At 42.4% G+C, this 15,685-nt stretch overlaps 1 protein-coding gene across 2 annotated transcripts in view; it reads left to right on the top strand.

The window, feature by feature from the left end:
* The window catches only part of FGF13 (fibroblast growth factor 13), a 270,713-nt gene that overhangs the window by 125,493 nt on the left and 129,535 nt on the right, over window positions 1-15,685 (top strand). For both annotated transcript variants that reach the window (XM_015417972.1, XM_015417974.1), the window contains one exon: window positions 9,497-9,664. In XM_015417972.1, the coding sequence (XP_015273458.1) occupies window positions 9,497-9,664 (168 nt within the window). The remainder of the gene's footprint in view (window positions 1-9,496; window positions 9,665-15,685) is intronic.

Raw genomic sequence — 15,685 nt, 5'->3', positions numbered from 1 at the left:
GGGGCTGTATTTAGAGAGGCTCATGCAGTGGGAGAAAAACCTGCCCTTCTGTTTGGACACTGAGTGGTGGGGTTCCAACCGAAGGTGGCAATTAATCCTAACCTTTTGATATAAAGACCCTCCACCCCCTTGTTGGCTATAATATTGTCAGTAGAAATATGGCCTTAGGTGCTGGAAGAACATAGTTCAAATCCCCATGTGGCCATGAAGTTCACTGAGCCGCCTTGGTCTGGTCACTCTCTCACCTTAATTTTATCTACCTCACAGGGTTATTACAAAGATAGAACTATGCACCCTGCCGTTAGATCCTTGGAGGAGGGATGGGGTAAAAATTGTGCTAGATAATTTGGTACAGGTGGGATCCAAATGATTTGGCCATAGCAGCTAGAAAGATGACTTTAAACTGTAATTGCTATGCAGCTCTTAGCTCTGTATATCTGGCAAACAGACTTCCACTCCTAAAGTCCTGATTGGTGGTTGTTGTCTTTGTAAATTATCCACTGAGCTTCAGTCACATTAACAGGGATTTTCCCCCTCCCACTGCAGAAGACCAGGACATACAAGCTCCAATTGGTTGTTTCCGTCCCAAAGTATAATTAAGTCAGTGTGGAAAAGGGCTGCAGCTGCCTGTGCTCAAGTAGAATGAATGACTGGTCTGTAATCAGAGGAAAGAGATCAGAGGAAGACCAGAACAGGAAGGCAGAACTGGAGAGATGTGTGTGTGCACACAAGCCAGATGCAGAAAAATGGCATTGGAGCAGAGAACAATTCGGGGAGCAAGAGACCCAACAGGAAGCATACAATTATTTTTAATTTGCTGGTGGGAGTGGTCTGATGTCTTAGAACTGTCAGAGCAAAGCAGGGGAAGCTTTTTTACTGCCTGGATGGAAGGGCATGGTAAGCCCCATGCATACCACTTTAAGCTCTAAGAACATTAGAACGGCTTTGCTGTATCAGGCCAATGGTCCACTACCCCATCATCCTGTTTCATACAATGTGCCAGCTAGATGGTTTGGGAAAGCCTACACAGATGAGTGTGGAGGCCAAGCCCTCCCTCCTTTGCTGCCCAATAGCAGCTGGTATTACATTGCCTTTGGATATGGAATCTCTATTTAGTTTATCATGAGTGAGAGCTATTAATAGCTATGAATAGGCCTATCCTCCACAAATTTGTTGTACCCCTTTCAAAATAAAATAGTGGCCATCACAAGATCCTGTAGCAGTGAATCCCACAAGTGAATTGCTCATTGAGTTAAACCTTCCCATGGGATAATATAAGATAATCAGAGAATGTGTCTTGGAATTGGGGAAGGGATGAGACTCAGTATTGTCTGCTTTGATAATTATTAAGAACAGTATGTAATAGAATGAAAAGATGGGATTGCTATAAGGTTACCTGATAAAAAATTGGTAAGAGGGGTGTTAAAAGATGGCGAATTAAGAATTGGACTGTACAAGGGGGTGGGAGCACTGCGGGAGGCCAGTTGGGGGGGTAGGAGGTAGTAGAAAAGGATATATGTTGAAAAGATGAAATGTTTTTAGTGGAAGTTAATGATATATCCGGTTAATAAAAGTGTTTTAATATAAAAAAATAAAAGAATCAGTATTGTCTGGTGAACTGAATGTCAGCATACTGGCTCTCAAGTCCTATTGTGTCTCTTTTGGTGTTGGCAGGGTTTATCAGGCTTCACTTCTTCTACTTCCATTTTCCAGTCTCTGTTGTCAGCCTCCAGGTGGGGCCTGGAGTTCTCCTGGAATTACAATTGATCTCTAGACTGCAGACATTAGTACCCCTGGAGGAAATGGCTGCTTCAGTGGGAGGATCCTGTGGTTTTACCATAGAGACTGAGAGAAACAGATGTCCTAGAGTGACATCACCTTACCACTACGCTCTCTCCCTTCCAAACGTCACCTATCCCAGGCAAAAACAAAACAAAACAAAAAAGCACATCTCCAGGAATTTCTTAAGTCAGAGTTGGAAACCCTAAATACAGGTGATAAATTATACAATAATCATATTATGACCTTCTCTGAGGCCTGACTGAGGGCTGTTTCAGCACTTGAAAAAGCATGGGAAGGGGAAGCCCCTCAGCACTTTGCGGGCATGATTGGGATTTGATCCTCGAGGCATTTTTAAATCTCTCTGAAATGGTGGTGTTCAGTTTGGCCCTGAGCCTGAAGGTTTAAATGACTGATACAGTTAAATAAGCAACATAGGGAGGAGCACCAGAACAGTAGAAAATACTAGCAGGCAGTACTGCTTTGAGAGAACAGAGAGGTCACCCAACCATTAGGTGATGTTAGGTGGCTGCGCAGGGCAGCATTTTATAGTTAGGGGGATTTCAGCATCCACTTGCTTCTACTGCCCAACAGTTGTAGTGGGTGAAGGACAGGAGGGCAATTAAGATTCAGGCCATGTTCAACCATTCAAGAGCAGCTACATATTAATATTTATGTAGTTACTTAATTTATACCCCACCTTCCTCCCCAATGAAACAGAGTGGCTTACGTCGCTCTCCACTCCTCCATTTCATCCTCACAACAACCCTGTGAGGTAAATTATGGAGATGGAGAGAGAGAATACCTGCACGCACACAGTTGTGGTTGCGACATGGCGGTCTGTAATTCAACAAAGACTGCAAAGCTCAACAAGGCAGCAGCCTTGGAACCCCTTTCCCTGTGCGACTGTGAACTTGTCAGACTTTATATAAGTCAATGATTCCCCCATAGGGTATTTAATCTAGTTATGCTAGTCCTCATTTGGTTGAAAATTTCCAGTACTTTCTTCATTGAGTTAATGACTTGGTTTTTGTACTCTTCTCATTGTGAGTTTCTTTTACCTTTCTTTGTTAGGAAAAAATGATATTTTTCTACATTTCTCAGCCATTTGCACTATTCACCAAACTTATTTGTTATGGATTTATCTCTCTAAGGTGCTCAGGAGTGGCATGCATGACTTCCTACCCCCATTTCGTCTTCACAACAACCCTCTGAGATAGCGTAGGCTCAGAAACGATAACCACCCTAAGGTCACCCTGTGAGCTTCCAAGCAAAGGAGGGGATTTGAACCTGGGTCTCATTGCAGTCTTACTCTATTTCACATTAACCATTGCAACATACTTCCTATTTGCTGAATAATTCCTCTGCAGGACACAGTAGCCCTTCTGAGTTCCTGCAAGTTCTCCCGCATTTGATGGAAAGCTGTTGAGTCTTTCACACTAATTGGCATGTCAGGGCGATAATTAAGAACCAGCACTTGTGTGCTTGTAGATTTTATTCCACTGAGTTCCATTGAGTTGTCAGTCTCTGTCATTGCATCAAGAAACTGGAGACTTCCATGTGTGTGCATTTTAAAAAAACTTGTTATTCTGAGTTCTTTAATACATTTCATTCCTGGCTTCAGGCCATTCATCATGTTAAGAAACAGTTTTACTGCTCTTTGCACAATGATGACATCGATCATGCCAGAGAATAGCCCCACTGGCATTCTAATGAGGCTTTGTTAGAATTTCGGATTCTGAGGCTCACTTGGAAAAGGTAAGAGAATGCAGAGTTGTTCCAAAAACTGTGTCATACAGCCCTCCTCGGACTGTACCACTTCAGAATGCAGCTGTGGGTCGCCATTTTGCAGTACTCCAAATATGGACAGCTGCACTGGTATATTATGCAAATGACCTGCTAATTATGCCAATAAGGCACATTAGTTGTGGCATTGTCTACCCATAGCTTTGCATCTGCTCCCATACAAAAAGTTGGAGACAGATCAGATGAAGCATTTTTTGACCTGCCATTTGTTCCTGCCAGGATTGGTCAGGCTTTCTTGCCATACAATAGCAGTGTGCATCAGGAAAGGAAGTAGTGAGCATGTCAGCCATGGCCCTTCACTTCCCTCATTGGATGGGACAACAGAAGGCGGGAACAGGATTTGTTTCTCACTAAATGATTGGGCAGAACACTGTATGTTTTGTCTTCTGTCTCTAAGTCTAAAAGAACTAAATGCTTATTTTTAAAAGCCAATAAAAGTTTAGAATCAAGACCAGCTAATGATTTAAACAAGCTCTGGGAAGCATGCCCAGAATCTGGACAAAACCTGGACAACTGGGCTAAGTGGAACCCCTAGGTGTGGTGATTTCACTGTTACAAATACTGAAAGTTGAGAATATACAACCTTGTTTAGTGACTGGCATGCCTGGGGGACACTGTGAGAATGGAATGATCCATATGTGCCAGTGCCCCATCCGCCAAAGTGTCCTAAAAGCCAGTTGTCTTCACTTTGCCTATAGGTTGGCCTCAGAGGGGAGTAAGTGATACAGATATGGTCCACAGGGGCTCTAATTTGTTATACAAAGGCTTTGAGAATGCCAAAGAAAAACTATATAGACTAGGAATGGGCACAAATTGAACTTAAGTTCATGATGAATTTTGGCTGGATGCCACAGAAAAGCTATATAAACTAGGGATGGGCACAAATTGTCTCATGAACTTAAGTTCATGATTGATTTTGGCTAGTTCGTTTTTTGTGGAGTAAAGTTCATGGCAGGTCAACTGGCAAACTTTTAAGCAGCTCATGGTGGTTCATGCAGGTTTGTGAATTGATACCTTTCTAGAGAGATTGTATCCACTCAAACAAAATATTTACCAAACTTCAAAGCGACAGGGGGGCAGAATTATTCAGACTTGAAAACATGCTTGTCAGTTTCAAACCAGTCTTGTCAGCGTCAAGAGGGTCCCCTCCCCTTTGCCAGTGTTCCTTTGTAATCTCTTCCCATTTTCTTGAACAGATTTTGTACGCTTGCTTGGATTTTTTGTGACTCTGTGCTTTGAGATCAGTTCTTTTAAACTTGCAATGCTAGTGGCACTGGGTTCTGCTGGGCATTCAGTTTCTGCTGCAGAGATTCTCTTGTTTGACCTTAGTCCTGTTGGGTTTGCACTGCCATAGCTTGCAAAATGCCACCCGCCTTCCATTTCTACTGCAGAGATTCTCAGAGACTTTGATTTTGTTCTGCTGGGCTTCTATTGCCCTTGCTATTTTTGCTGTTTTTTTCACATTGGAAACAAAGGAGCATGGGCTGCCTTCTTGGGGAGCCATAAATTAGACTCCATAAATCCAATCCTGACCAAACTTTTGGGGAGCCATAAATTAGACTCCGTAAATCCAATCCTGTCCAAACTTGGAGGGCAGGTAAAGGACAGTCAGCTGGAGATCCCTTGCAAGTTTGGTGCCTCTAGAATGCTGGGGGAGGCTGTTCTAACACTCCACATACCTAAAAGTTCATGCTGGTTCATGGCTCATGAACTGGGCATGCCATGAACCACGAACTACTATGAACCACATTTTCCTGGTTCATGCCTATCCTTAATATAGGATGTTTCCCAGATGTGCTGATTTTCATGGGAATATTCAATATTGCTGTTGCCCAACAGAGTTATCCTGAAAAATGGTTCTTCCGATTCTGAATGCGTAGTGTAGCTAAACATAAAAACAATTTTATTATTTCGTAAGTTAGCTTAAAAACTCCCTCTCCACCCATTAAGTATTCTATGTGGCCAAGAAACATTCAGGTCAGCTATTTCCCTGGATTTTGCTGGAAAAGATAGAGGCATATGTCATCAGCGTACTAATGTCTCTGTGTCTAAAATTTCTGCATGATTTCCCCCAGTGGCTCAATCTAGATGTTAATAGTATGAGGGGCAAGACTGGTGTACCCCATACATAAATGGCCAAGAAACTGGACAAAAGGTGCCCAGCACCACCTTCTGGAAGCTGACTTCAAGGCAGGAAAGGAACCAATACAGCACCAATGATCCCAGGCTCCTTCTGGCCAGGCGGTCCACCAGGATACTATGTTTTGTTGAGCATAGGAACAGAATATTTCCAGAATTCATTCTGTTTTCAGAATGGACTATGACTCCAAATGGACAAATAACTAGGGCATTTTTTGTCATGCCCTTGGGACTACATAAGCCTTAAAGGTAAAGGTTCCCTTGCTCAAAAGCCAGTCGAATCCAACTCTAGGGTTGCGGTGCTCATCTCCGTTTCAAAGCCGAAGAGCCAGCGCTGTCCGAAGACGTTTCCGTGGTCATGTGGCTGGCATGACTAAACACCAAGGCACACGGAACGCTGTTACCTTCCCACTGAAGTGGTACCTATTTATCTATTTGCAGTTTCTTGCTTTCGAACTGCTAGGTTGGCAGGAGCTGGAACTAGAGACGGGAGCTCACTCCGTCATCCGGCACCCAGGTCTCAAACTGCTGAACTACCGACCTTCCATAGCCTGCAGTTCAGCGTCTTAACCACCTGAGCCACCGCAGCTCCTTACTGTGTGTATATTTGCACATATGCACACTGTCCTTTCAGTCAGATATCCCATTTGAGGACTGTCACTTAGACAACCTAGGTTCAAGCACCTGTTCAGCATTAAATGGTCTTTAGCGAATTGGGCAGCCACAGTGGGAAAGTTGGAGCTATTGAAACCAAGATGGTTAGCTAAATCCTTGCTTCCCTCCTAGATCGCTGTGGCCTTGACTGAACACATTTCAGCTTAAAAAATAATCAGCTAAGCATGTAAAGCTACCACACCCTTTCTCTATCTTGGTCAACGTTGCTCTCTCTGACTGGCAGCAGTTGTCCAAGCCTCAGTCAGGAAAAAGACTTTCCCTAGATCATTCCCCAAGTTGGATTTAATACTTGTACCTGTTTGTGGTGGGAGTTGCTCAGTTCTGCTGTTGTGATTAATAAAAGTTAATCTAGAGGCATGATGAGGACCAAGCACACTCAAGTGTCTCCAAGAGCAGTTCACAGAAACCAAGTATGTGGATGAGCAGGGAACAGAAATGACTTTCTAGAAATGGGGACCAGAAGGGAATGATGTAGTAGTAGTAGTATCCTTTATTACAGTCATAGACTAGTTTCAACACAAGACAAGATATTACACTTACATAAATTTCAATTAAAAATTGATACAAATTTACATTAAAAGTTAAAGAAATTATGTACAAAAAGACAGTTTGGATAAATAAATACCATGATTGTAACAATATTATCTTATAAAATTAATATACTATTTATGCCAGACCAGTTTATATTTTAAGTTAAAACACCATTACTACTATATGTTACTACTATTCATTACTGTCTGTAGTGAATATTTATGGATTTCTTTGAAGTGGAACTGATATCTGCGACTGTCTGTGCTATGAATGGGAAGCTGATTGGCAATAGTCAGGCATAGTGTGAAATAGCTAGCCAGGATTGTCTGTGTCATAAACAGGGAGTTGATGGATAATGTGTGTGTAGGTAATAATCTCAGTATAAAGTGAAAAGTGGAAATAGCTATCAGGAATTGTCTGTGATAAACTGGGAACTTCTGGGCAACCACTAGGTGGGAATTTCTGTGTCTTATTTATTTATTTATTTATTTATTTATTTATTTATTTATTTATTAGATTTTTATCCCGCCCTCCCGCCGAAGCGGCTCAGGGCGGCTTACAACAATTAAAAACCAGTAAAGATTAATGCAGTACATCTAAAAATAGTCAATAAAACAGCCAATATAACTTATTAACAATAAAATTACAATTAGAGCATTACAGTTTGCACATGGCGGCCGTCCATATAAAGTGCTAGAGTGTTTGATCTGGGCTGTTAAATGCTTGGCGGAATAGCCCAGTCTTTACCGCTCTGCGGAATTGGTGGAGATCCCGCAGAGCGCGGATTTCATTCGGGAGCTAATTCCACCATACTGGTGCAGCTAAGGAAAATGCCCTGGTCTTAAACAGAGGACTGATGGGCAATAGCCCTGCACAATGGCAAATAGCCATGCAGAGCTTTGAAAATTTGGATATTTGCAATGATGGCTCCAAACACATGATACTAGCAGTATTCAGAAATGTGTAACTCTCCATGGAGAAAAGTTGGGAGGGTTTTGCGTGCAAAAACAGGAAACAGGAACAGAACCAACAAACAACAAGAATCTTACCTTTGCAAATGTCATAGGAAGTGCAGTAGTTTTGTTGGGATAATGACAAAGAGACATATTTACTTGCCTTTTCTATTGCGCAAGGTCTGTGTAGTACCAATTTTTACACGACATTTTGCAGGGGGAAAATTATTAGCTTGGATGACAACCTCCAGCTCCTTCCTACAGGCAGTTATTGCTATGAAGCTGTCCGAATGCTTAATGATACTAACCCTGGCTTCTTGATAAATTCTCTTTAAATAAAGCTGGGTGTTGCAGTTAGTACTGAGAGCAATGGCTTCATAACCCGAGTCCACAAAACTTTGTTTTCAAAGCTGTTTTCTTTTTTATGTGTTGCTTGAAAGGGCATGTTTGTAAGAGTGTTAATGGGCAACCCTGATGGTGCCTGTTACCAAACACAGCAAAGGAATCTCAGGGTATGGTTGGAGGCATGCAAAAGTCGATGATGAAGTGTCCTTTATAGGATCGTGATCCTTGACTGATTGTACATAGCCTCTAAAACAGTTGCCTATGTTTTAAGCTAGAAAGGAACTATTGAGAAGACACACAGCTTTCTTCTAGCCCCCCCCAAATTATCCCTGTAGTGTCTTGCATTCATGAGCATCTGGTGTGGAGAAAGGGAAGGAGTGAGGAGCATTCTCTCATATGTCCCCCGCCCCATGCATTGTGACTGAGACAGGAGACCCTCCCCCTGAAACTAGTTCCTTTACTGAGGTTGTATCCTTGTGTCTGCATGAACCATTTCTGACTATAGGGAGGTGATCACCTGCTGGATTGCTTCTCCTTGCAAAAGAGTTCTATCTCCATAGAAAATGAATGTGTTCTAGTTTTCTGCATAGGAGTATTTCTTCATATGAATGCCTGTGTGCGATATGAACTGTCCATAAGCCTGATTGACCACCTTTGGCTCTAACGACACGTAACCCTGGAAATCCGTGATCAGATCCCCAGATGAGTAACGGAGCTGCAAAAAGCAGCTGTGGGAGGCGTTGATACAGCCTGGGACTGTGTGGTGTTCTAAGCATCGCTCTTCTGAAGTCCTACTCAATGTGAACGCAGCAAATCTGACCGTCCCCAAAGATTCATGATAATTTGTCTCATCGTTTGTAGCCTGCATGCAAAAATGTAGCCCTGTGTTAGAGGAAATGCAGCAAATTGTTATATGTTTTGTATTTATTATTTTTTCTGGAGTAAACGTTTTAAAGTAAACGAGCTGTCTTAACATAAACCACCCTAAACAATTGCTAGAAATATTAATGTAAGCCTTTAAATATAAAAGTAAGATACCCACCGACCCCCTCTCCTTCCACCGCCTCTATCATTGTAACCAGAGTACATTAATTCGATTTTTCTTTTCCTCTCTACCAATGTTTTTCCTCCCTTCTCCCTCCCTCCCTCCCTTCCCCGTATCATTGTAGAGTTGATTTACTTCTCTAGATTTTTTTTCTTTGTTTCTTTTTGTTTTTGTTTTCTCTTTCGTTCTAACTTAAGTTCATTTTGTTATGTGGTGACCACAGTTATGGATGACGCTCCCCCTGGCACACAGGAGTATATTATGTTACGGCAAGATTCCATCCAATCTACGGAATTAAAGAAAAAAGAGTCCCCCTTTCGTGCTAAATGCCACGAAATCTTCTGCTGCCCTCTGAAGCAAGTGCACCTCAAAGAGAACACAGAACCCGAAGGTTTGTGCGCCACGAGATCCATGTTTGTTTTATCCGTTTTCCATTTTTTATTTATTTATTTTTGAGAGAATGTGCCTGTCCTTTCGATTGTCTTGTCTGTTCTTTGGCCTGTGTTAATATAATGCAACTGGATGCCAGAAGCCACCCGTGCTTCATGTCCACCCGTGCCCCTTGCTTGTATATATTATTGTCATAGAGTCGACCATGGGCCACTGTATACAATAGGCCAAGCACTGCATTCCGATATTAGGAAAAAATTGAAATATGATAGCCACAATGCCATTTTTTCCCTTCAAGCAGAATTTTTATTTCTGTCCATTCTCATCATTACACTGCCTCCTGGCTGCCAAAAACCGCTTGCTTTCCTTCAGTGGCATCTGATTCCCCTCCCTGGTTTCTCCCTTTCCAACAAACCGTCTCCTTCCACTGTTAGCATTTTGAAAGTTGCACTGAGCTGGGAATAAACATTATATAGCACTTAAAACGGGATCCTCTGATACTTTTTGCACTTCATAAAGCTTTTGCATATTGCTGTTCTTTTTTTAAAGAATTGCTTATAAAAAGATGTAGTTTGGCGAAGCAGAGTAAGATGTATGTATGTCTTGCACGCCTGGTTGCATTTTGGAGAAGTACTCTGCATGCCATAGAGCCAGAGATTGAGTGGAATGTTTCCTTCTGTTTTTCAGAAATGGTAACAAGGTAATGGGTGAAAACATGCTTGCTTATTCACTAGAATAATAAGGAAATTGTCTCATAAGAAACTGTTGGTCTGGTGTATGCCATTAAACCCTCTTTTCCCCATACAGCGTAATAACTGATATTCTGTAATGCTTTCTCTTGTATGTTTCCCACTACTGCCTCAATTCTTACCTGGTAAGCTTCCCATGTTTTGCATGAGCTTCCATATATGGTACAACAACTGATGATTTTAAAAAATATATATTATTGTCATTATTACTGTTATTTGGGGGGAGGTTAGAGTTGTTTAAGGTTAGATTCTCTTCCTTTTGGGTCCGGCTGTGGTTGCAAGTCTAAGAAAATGTGGGTCCAGGCCAGCAGAAGTTCTTGATTATGATTACCATCAGAATAACCATTCTCTAAATCATCTGGCTACCTAGGTGGATTGTGTCTCTGTGTCCCGCAGCGTCCTGTGTCCCTTCCCTATGATCCTTCTCTTTACGTTTCCTCTGACCAGATGATTCCAAGAAGATTACATATTCTGGAGTCGCCTGTTCAGTGATTAGCATTGCAGGTGTTCATAATTTTACTAGCTGGTAAATATTAATGTCTGGAAGATGTTTTTCATTTTGCCTGTTCTGCTGGCAGGCTGGACGTGTCATGAACTGGCCTCTGGTTTTGATTGAGGTCAAGATGGAGGAGGAGTATGGAAACACCAAGTCTCTGTGTAGGTTCATGTATGCACATAATGCCAGGCTCACATGGTTGCCACCCAAACTTGCCACCCATGGTTCTCTTTCTCTTTCTCTTTCATCCCCAAAATAATAAATATGAATGCATGAGTGACATCATCGTGCTTGGAGTAAACCCACTCCCAAGAGAGACCACAAATAAGATGGAAAACTCAAAGCAAGATGTCATCACATTACATATTTTGATTTTCTGCACGGAGAAAGTGACGAAGGGCTGTGGGTCTTAGCAGTAGCTGTAGAATGTCTACTTCTGCCGTTGGTTGCAATCTCAGACAGGTGCATTTGCAGACAAGAGAGAAGTGCATGTACTTCTGGAAGTGCTTCGAACTCTTCCTCCCCCCCCCCCCAACTACTGCAAAAGAGGCAATCTAGTCGGATCAGAAAAGCTGCTTCCCCATTCAGTCCAGGTACTGGCTGCAGGAAACATTCCAAAGACACTTCCAGATGGGTACATCCATTTCTCTCCCAACTTGCACCTAACCATTTGCCACAAATGTCCATTCACTCAGTAGTCCAGTAATATAATTTACAGCTTTCTTAAAGGAACTGTAGTAAATCGTTCAATGTTTTGGAGATCACATCTACATGTAAAGCTTTCAGAGTCTTGAAACGGGTAAGGTAATTGGACAGTTTCATTGTGATTTCATCCATGCAGCTAAATGTGGAATAAACACAGAATGGTTTCTGAATCACTGACCTATACTGGTTTTATCTAAAAACGACAGTCTTTTTTTGGATTCAGTCATTTTAGATTTAGACATTCCATCCCATGATTTCTGTGTCATCTCCAGTCAGGGAATTGGCCAGCAGGTGCCAATGGCTGCACATTGTAGTTGCAACCTTTGGTGGCTTCAGACCAAGTTAGTTATGTAGCATTCTTAGGATCTTGTAATGATGAGCTCTAGAGAATCTTTTAGAAAATTATCTACTGCTGTCTCTTGTGTTCCTCAATAATAATAAAGTTTTAATGAAGTCAGAGTCTTTGTTTTAGAATTTGCAAACAATATGCTTATTCTTAAGGATTAACTCTTCTTTTGTGAGCAGCATTCAGGACCCATTCCTGACTTTGACTTTAGTGTGCGTACAACAATATTTGTGAACCATGTATGCCATCTCAGTAAGAGAGAAATGCCTATTCAGGAGGCAATGGTTGTTTGAGCGACGAACATTCTTAGCAGCCTCATTTAATTACACATCTCTTTTCTGTATTGTCTAATTGAGCTTGAAAGGGGTGCCTAACAAACAAAAATGGCATATTCTTTTTTCAATCACTCCCCTTTTTCTGCAATCTTAACAAGTTTTTCTTCTTATCAAACACTCCCCCTCCCCCAAGCACTTTCTTTTGTACAGCAGCTCTGTGCCTACATTCCAGTGACATATTGCATCATTAAACCATTCTCCCAGAAAATGTTTTAGAACCAAGAGACCAGACGGTCTGTCTCATTCTAACGCATATGCTAATAATCAAGGACAAATGCCCTTTTTTCCCCATGGAGGATCAGCATTTTTATTCACAGACGAGGGCGAGAGACAAAAGGGTGTAACGTTGTCCCTAATCCATGAATTTTGAGAGTCCATCAGAACTGGGAATGTGGGTGGGGGGTGATGTTGGCTGGATTAATATTTCAGTGTTTTAAAGAAAGGATGTTTCTTGTGAAACTGTGCATTCATGATATTCCTCATTACCTTTTCTTCTTCCAAAAGCACTGGGGATATGTTAGTGAAAGTCCATCCTTGCTCATTCTGATCCATGACTTGGCTGGTAAGAATGTTCAGTTCATTGACAGGCTCCCTTGACACATTCAGTACTGTGGCCTCTGTATTAGAGGCCAAGAAACCTGAGATTACAGTGGTTCAGGTTATGCTGTCAGATCAATGAGACAGGCTTCGAAGGCTACCACTGAACACAGTGGAGAGAACACTGTGAAACAAGCTTTGACCCGATATTTTCAAAGGGCTTAAATGAACTAAAGGCTGGGAATTCTATGAATGGAGCTCCTAGTATTTATCCCTCTGAAAGCCAGATGTGCATTAGGCCAGATCTAGGTCAAGAACACAATGCAAGGTAGGGCTGCCAACTCCAGGTGGAGAAATTCCTGGAGATTTGGGGATGGAGTCTAGAGAGCGGATGGACCCCAGCAGATTAGAATGCCATGGAGTCCACCGCACAAAGCAGCCATTTTCTCCAGAGGAACTGGTCTCTGTAGCCTGGAGATCAGTTGTAATTCCAGGAGATCTCCAGGCCCCAGCTGGAGACTGGCACCTGTGCCACTTGCCTGAACTGAAATCGTCACGGAGAGTCATTATTTGCCCCAGTGTGGAAACATACAAGGGTATTTGTTTGCCCCCAAAGTGCAACTAGTGACTCACTTCAGGGCCATTTCAGGATGGGAAAAGTGTACTACAGTTCTGATCTGAATTGGGCCCTTATTTGCCTGATTCTTAGATGGGCGGCAAATCCTGTCCCCAGAACTCTCAGTGCTTTATCTATCTAAGCCCTAAAACGGGCCTTGGATTTGGCTTTAGGAAACCAGATTTGATATGTTTAAGTAGTACCATTGGCCATGACACTGGCCCTACTTCTTTCAGAGCTTTCCGCCAAAGAGCATACTTACACCCCATTCCATGAGACCACAAGGCATCTTGTAAAGGCAAGTTAAACTCAATATCTGCCTTGGACATTAGCTAATCTTTTTTACTCTTTTGATGAAGCATACCAGTTTTGGGACCCAGATGGGTATAATGTGCTCTGAATTGAATAGAAATGGCACATTCATTTAAATTCAAAACCCATTATTCTAGTTACTGTCTCTTAGTCATGTTGTAGCATGGGCACATACAATTCTATATATATATATTGTGCTTTGTTTTTTAAGTGTTAAAGTCTCATATAGAAAAGAGCGAATTTTTCAATCCCTTGTTTCTAAATGGTTCTCCCCTCCCCTGTTTTATCCCCAAAACAATCCCGCAAGTCAAGTTAGGCTTAGAGAAACTGAAGAGCCAAAGGCATCTCATGAAATTCATGACTAAATGGAGATTTGAACCCAGTTTTCCTAGTCCTGCCCTTATTAACCACTCCACCACACTACACAGGTTCCCTTTTATTTGGACCCACCATTTGTCAAAAGGTGGAAACAGGTGGGCCTCTGTCATATGTGCTTTGAACCATGTGACATTGGCATGCACACATACACAATGCAGCCATGTAGGAGAGTACCACCAAGAGGGCTTGGCATGCATGTGAAGGTGACCGTGATGGAGCCAATCATGTTTCCACATACTCCCTCTCCCCTTTGATCAGATTAATAAAGAGTATAAAATTGCACCATCCCACACCCACCACACCCCATGTGGTTCCAAAACGTAGCAGAGCACTGTAGTGAAATGGCTCCCAAACCCCTGCTGGTGAGAATGCACTGGGCCTTGGCTGGACTCAGAGCCTTTTAGCTTAATTGTGGCCAGTCTCAGCAGTCGCAAAAGCCCCAAAGCGGGAGCAGATAAGCGGAAGAGTCCATATGCCTCTGCAAGAGTGGATTCCCTGGAGGGGTTTGCACACATTCTTCTCCATTACATCCGGGCAAAGTACGGAACATATGTGGCACTCCACTCAAACAGGGAATCCAGTTCTAGCAGCATAAAGGCCATCTGAGGTACATCTTGCAGCTATTTGTTCTTTTAAATTGTTTAAACATCAGCTGCCACTATCTTTCTGAGACAGGGTTACGTACAGAGAAGCCTGCTTTGAAAACCTAATTTGTGTCGGTACATTCAGAGGACAGAGGCTCTAATGAAGCTGGGCTTCTTCTCTTTTTTTAAAAAAATCCAACCATTGGTTAGTCATAGTCGTACAATCAAGACTTTGGCGTTATGCCCACAGTTCTGTTTTCTATGTGATTTCTCTGTCTTTCTCCCCCTGCCCTTTTCCTCTGTAACATTCAATCCCCCTCCAGGCATACATAACCTTTTTTTACACAGACAAGCAAGGCAAACTCTTAGTTTGGATGTGTTGTTGAGTGAGGGATAATGTGATAGCAAATGGGAATGAAGGATGGCAGTCTTCGTCAAGCAACCCAGAGAAGCACAATGGGTTTTGAGAAATATTAAGAAGATGGATAAAGAAACAAAATCTGGCTCATGTTCAACTACTGGAGGGAACGAAGCCCAGGGATCAGTCTACAGGTTACCTTGACCCCCATAGCAAGCAACCTCCATGTAGTGAAGGGAAGATTCCCTTTGGGAATCACTTATGAAGCACAAGAGAGACAAATGCCCTTCCTGTTTTGCTCAGGTAAATTCTGAAGCCCCAAGTCACATGGGTAGAGTCAGTCATATGGACCTCTCCTCTCTCCGGTGCCAACTTCACCCTCCCAGAAACTAGGACAATGTTGACTAAGAAAGGAACCAGCACTTGGGACATTATCAGAACACAGTGGCTAAGGGTATGAGATATGATAGAAGAATTTCCCATTCTAGTCTTGCCTCTGCAGCAGATTTATACAATGGGGGGGGTGTTACAGAGCTGGAAACTACAATGATCACATTCTGAAAAGGGTGGATACTCTTCCCTCTGGCTCAGTTTGACTCTCCCATG

This window comes from Gekko japonicus, unplaced genomic scaffold, assembly GCF_001447785.1.
Source record: "Gekko japonicus isolate JY-2015 unplaced genomic scaffold, Gekko_japonicus_V1.1 scaffold954, whole genome shotgun sequence".
Lineage (NCBI taxonomy): Eukaryota > Metazoa > Chordata > Lepidosauria > Squamata > Gekkonidae > Gekko > Gekko japonicus.
Note: the sequence above shows the minus strand (reverse complement) of the source record. Positions and strands in the feature narration are given on the sequence as shown.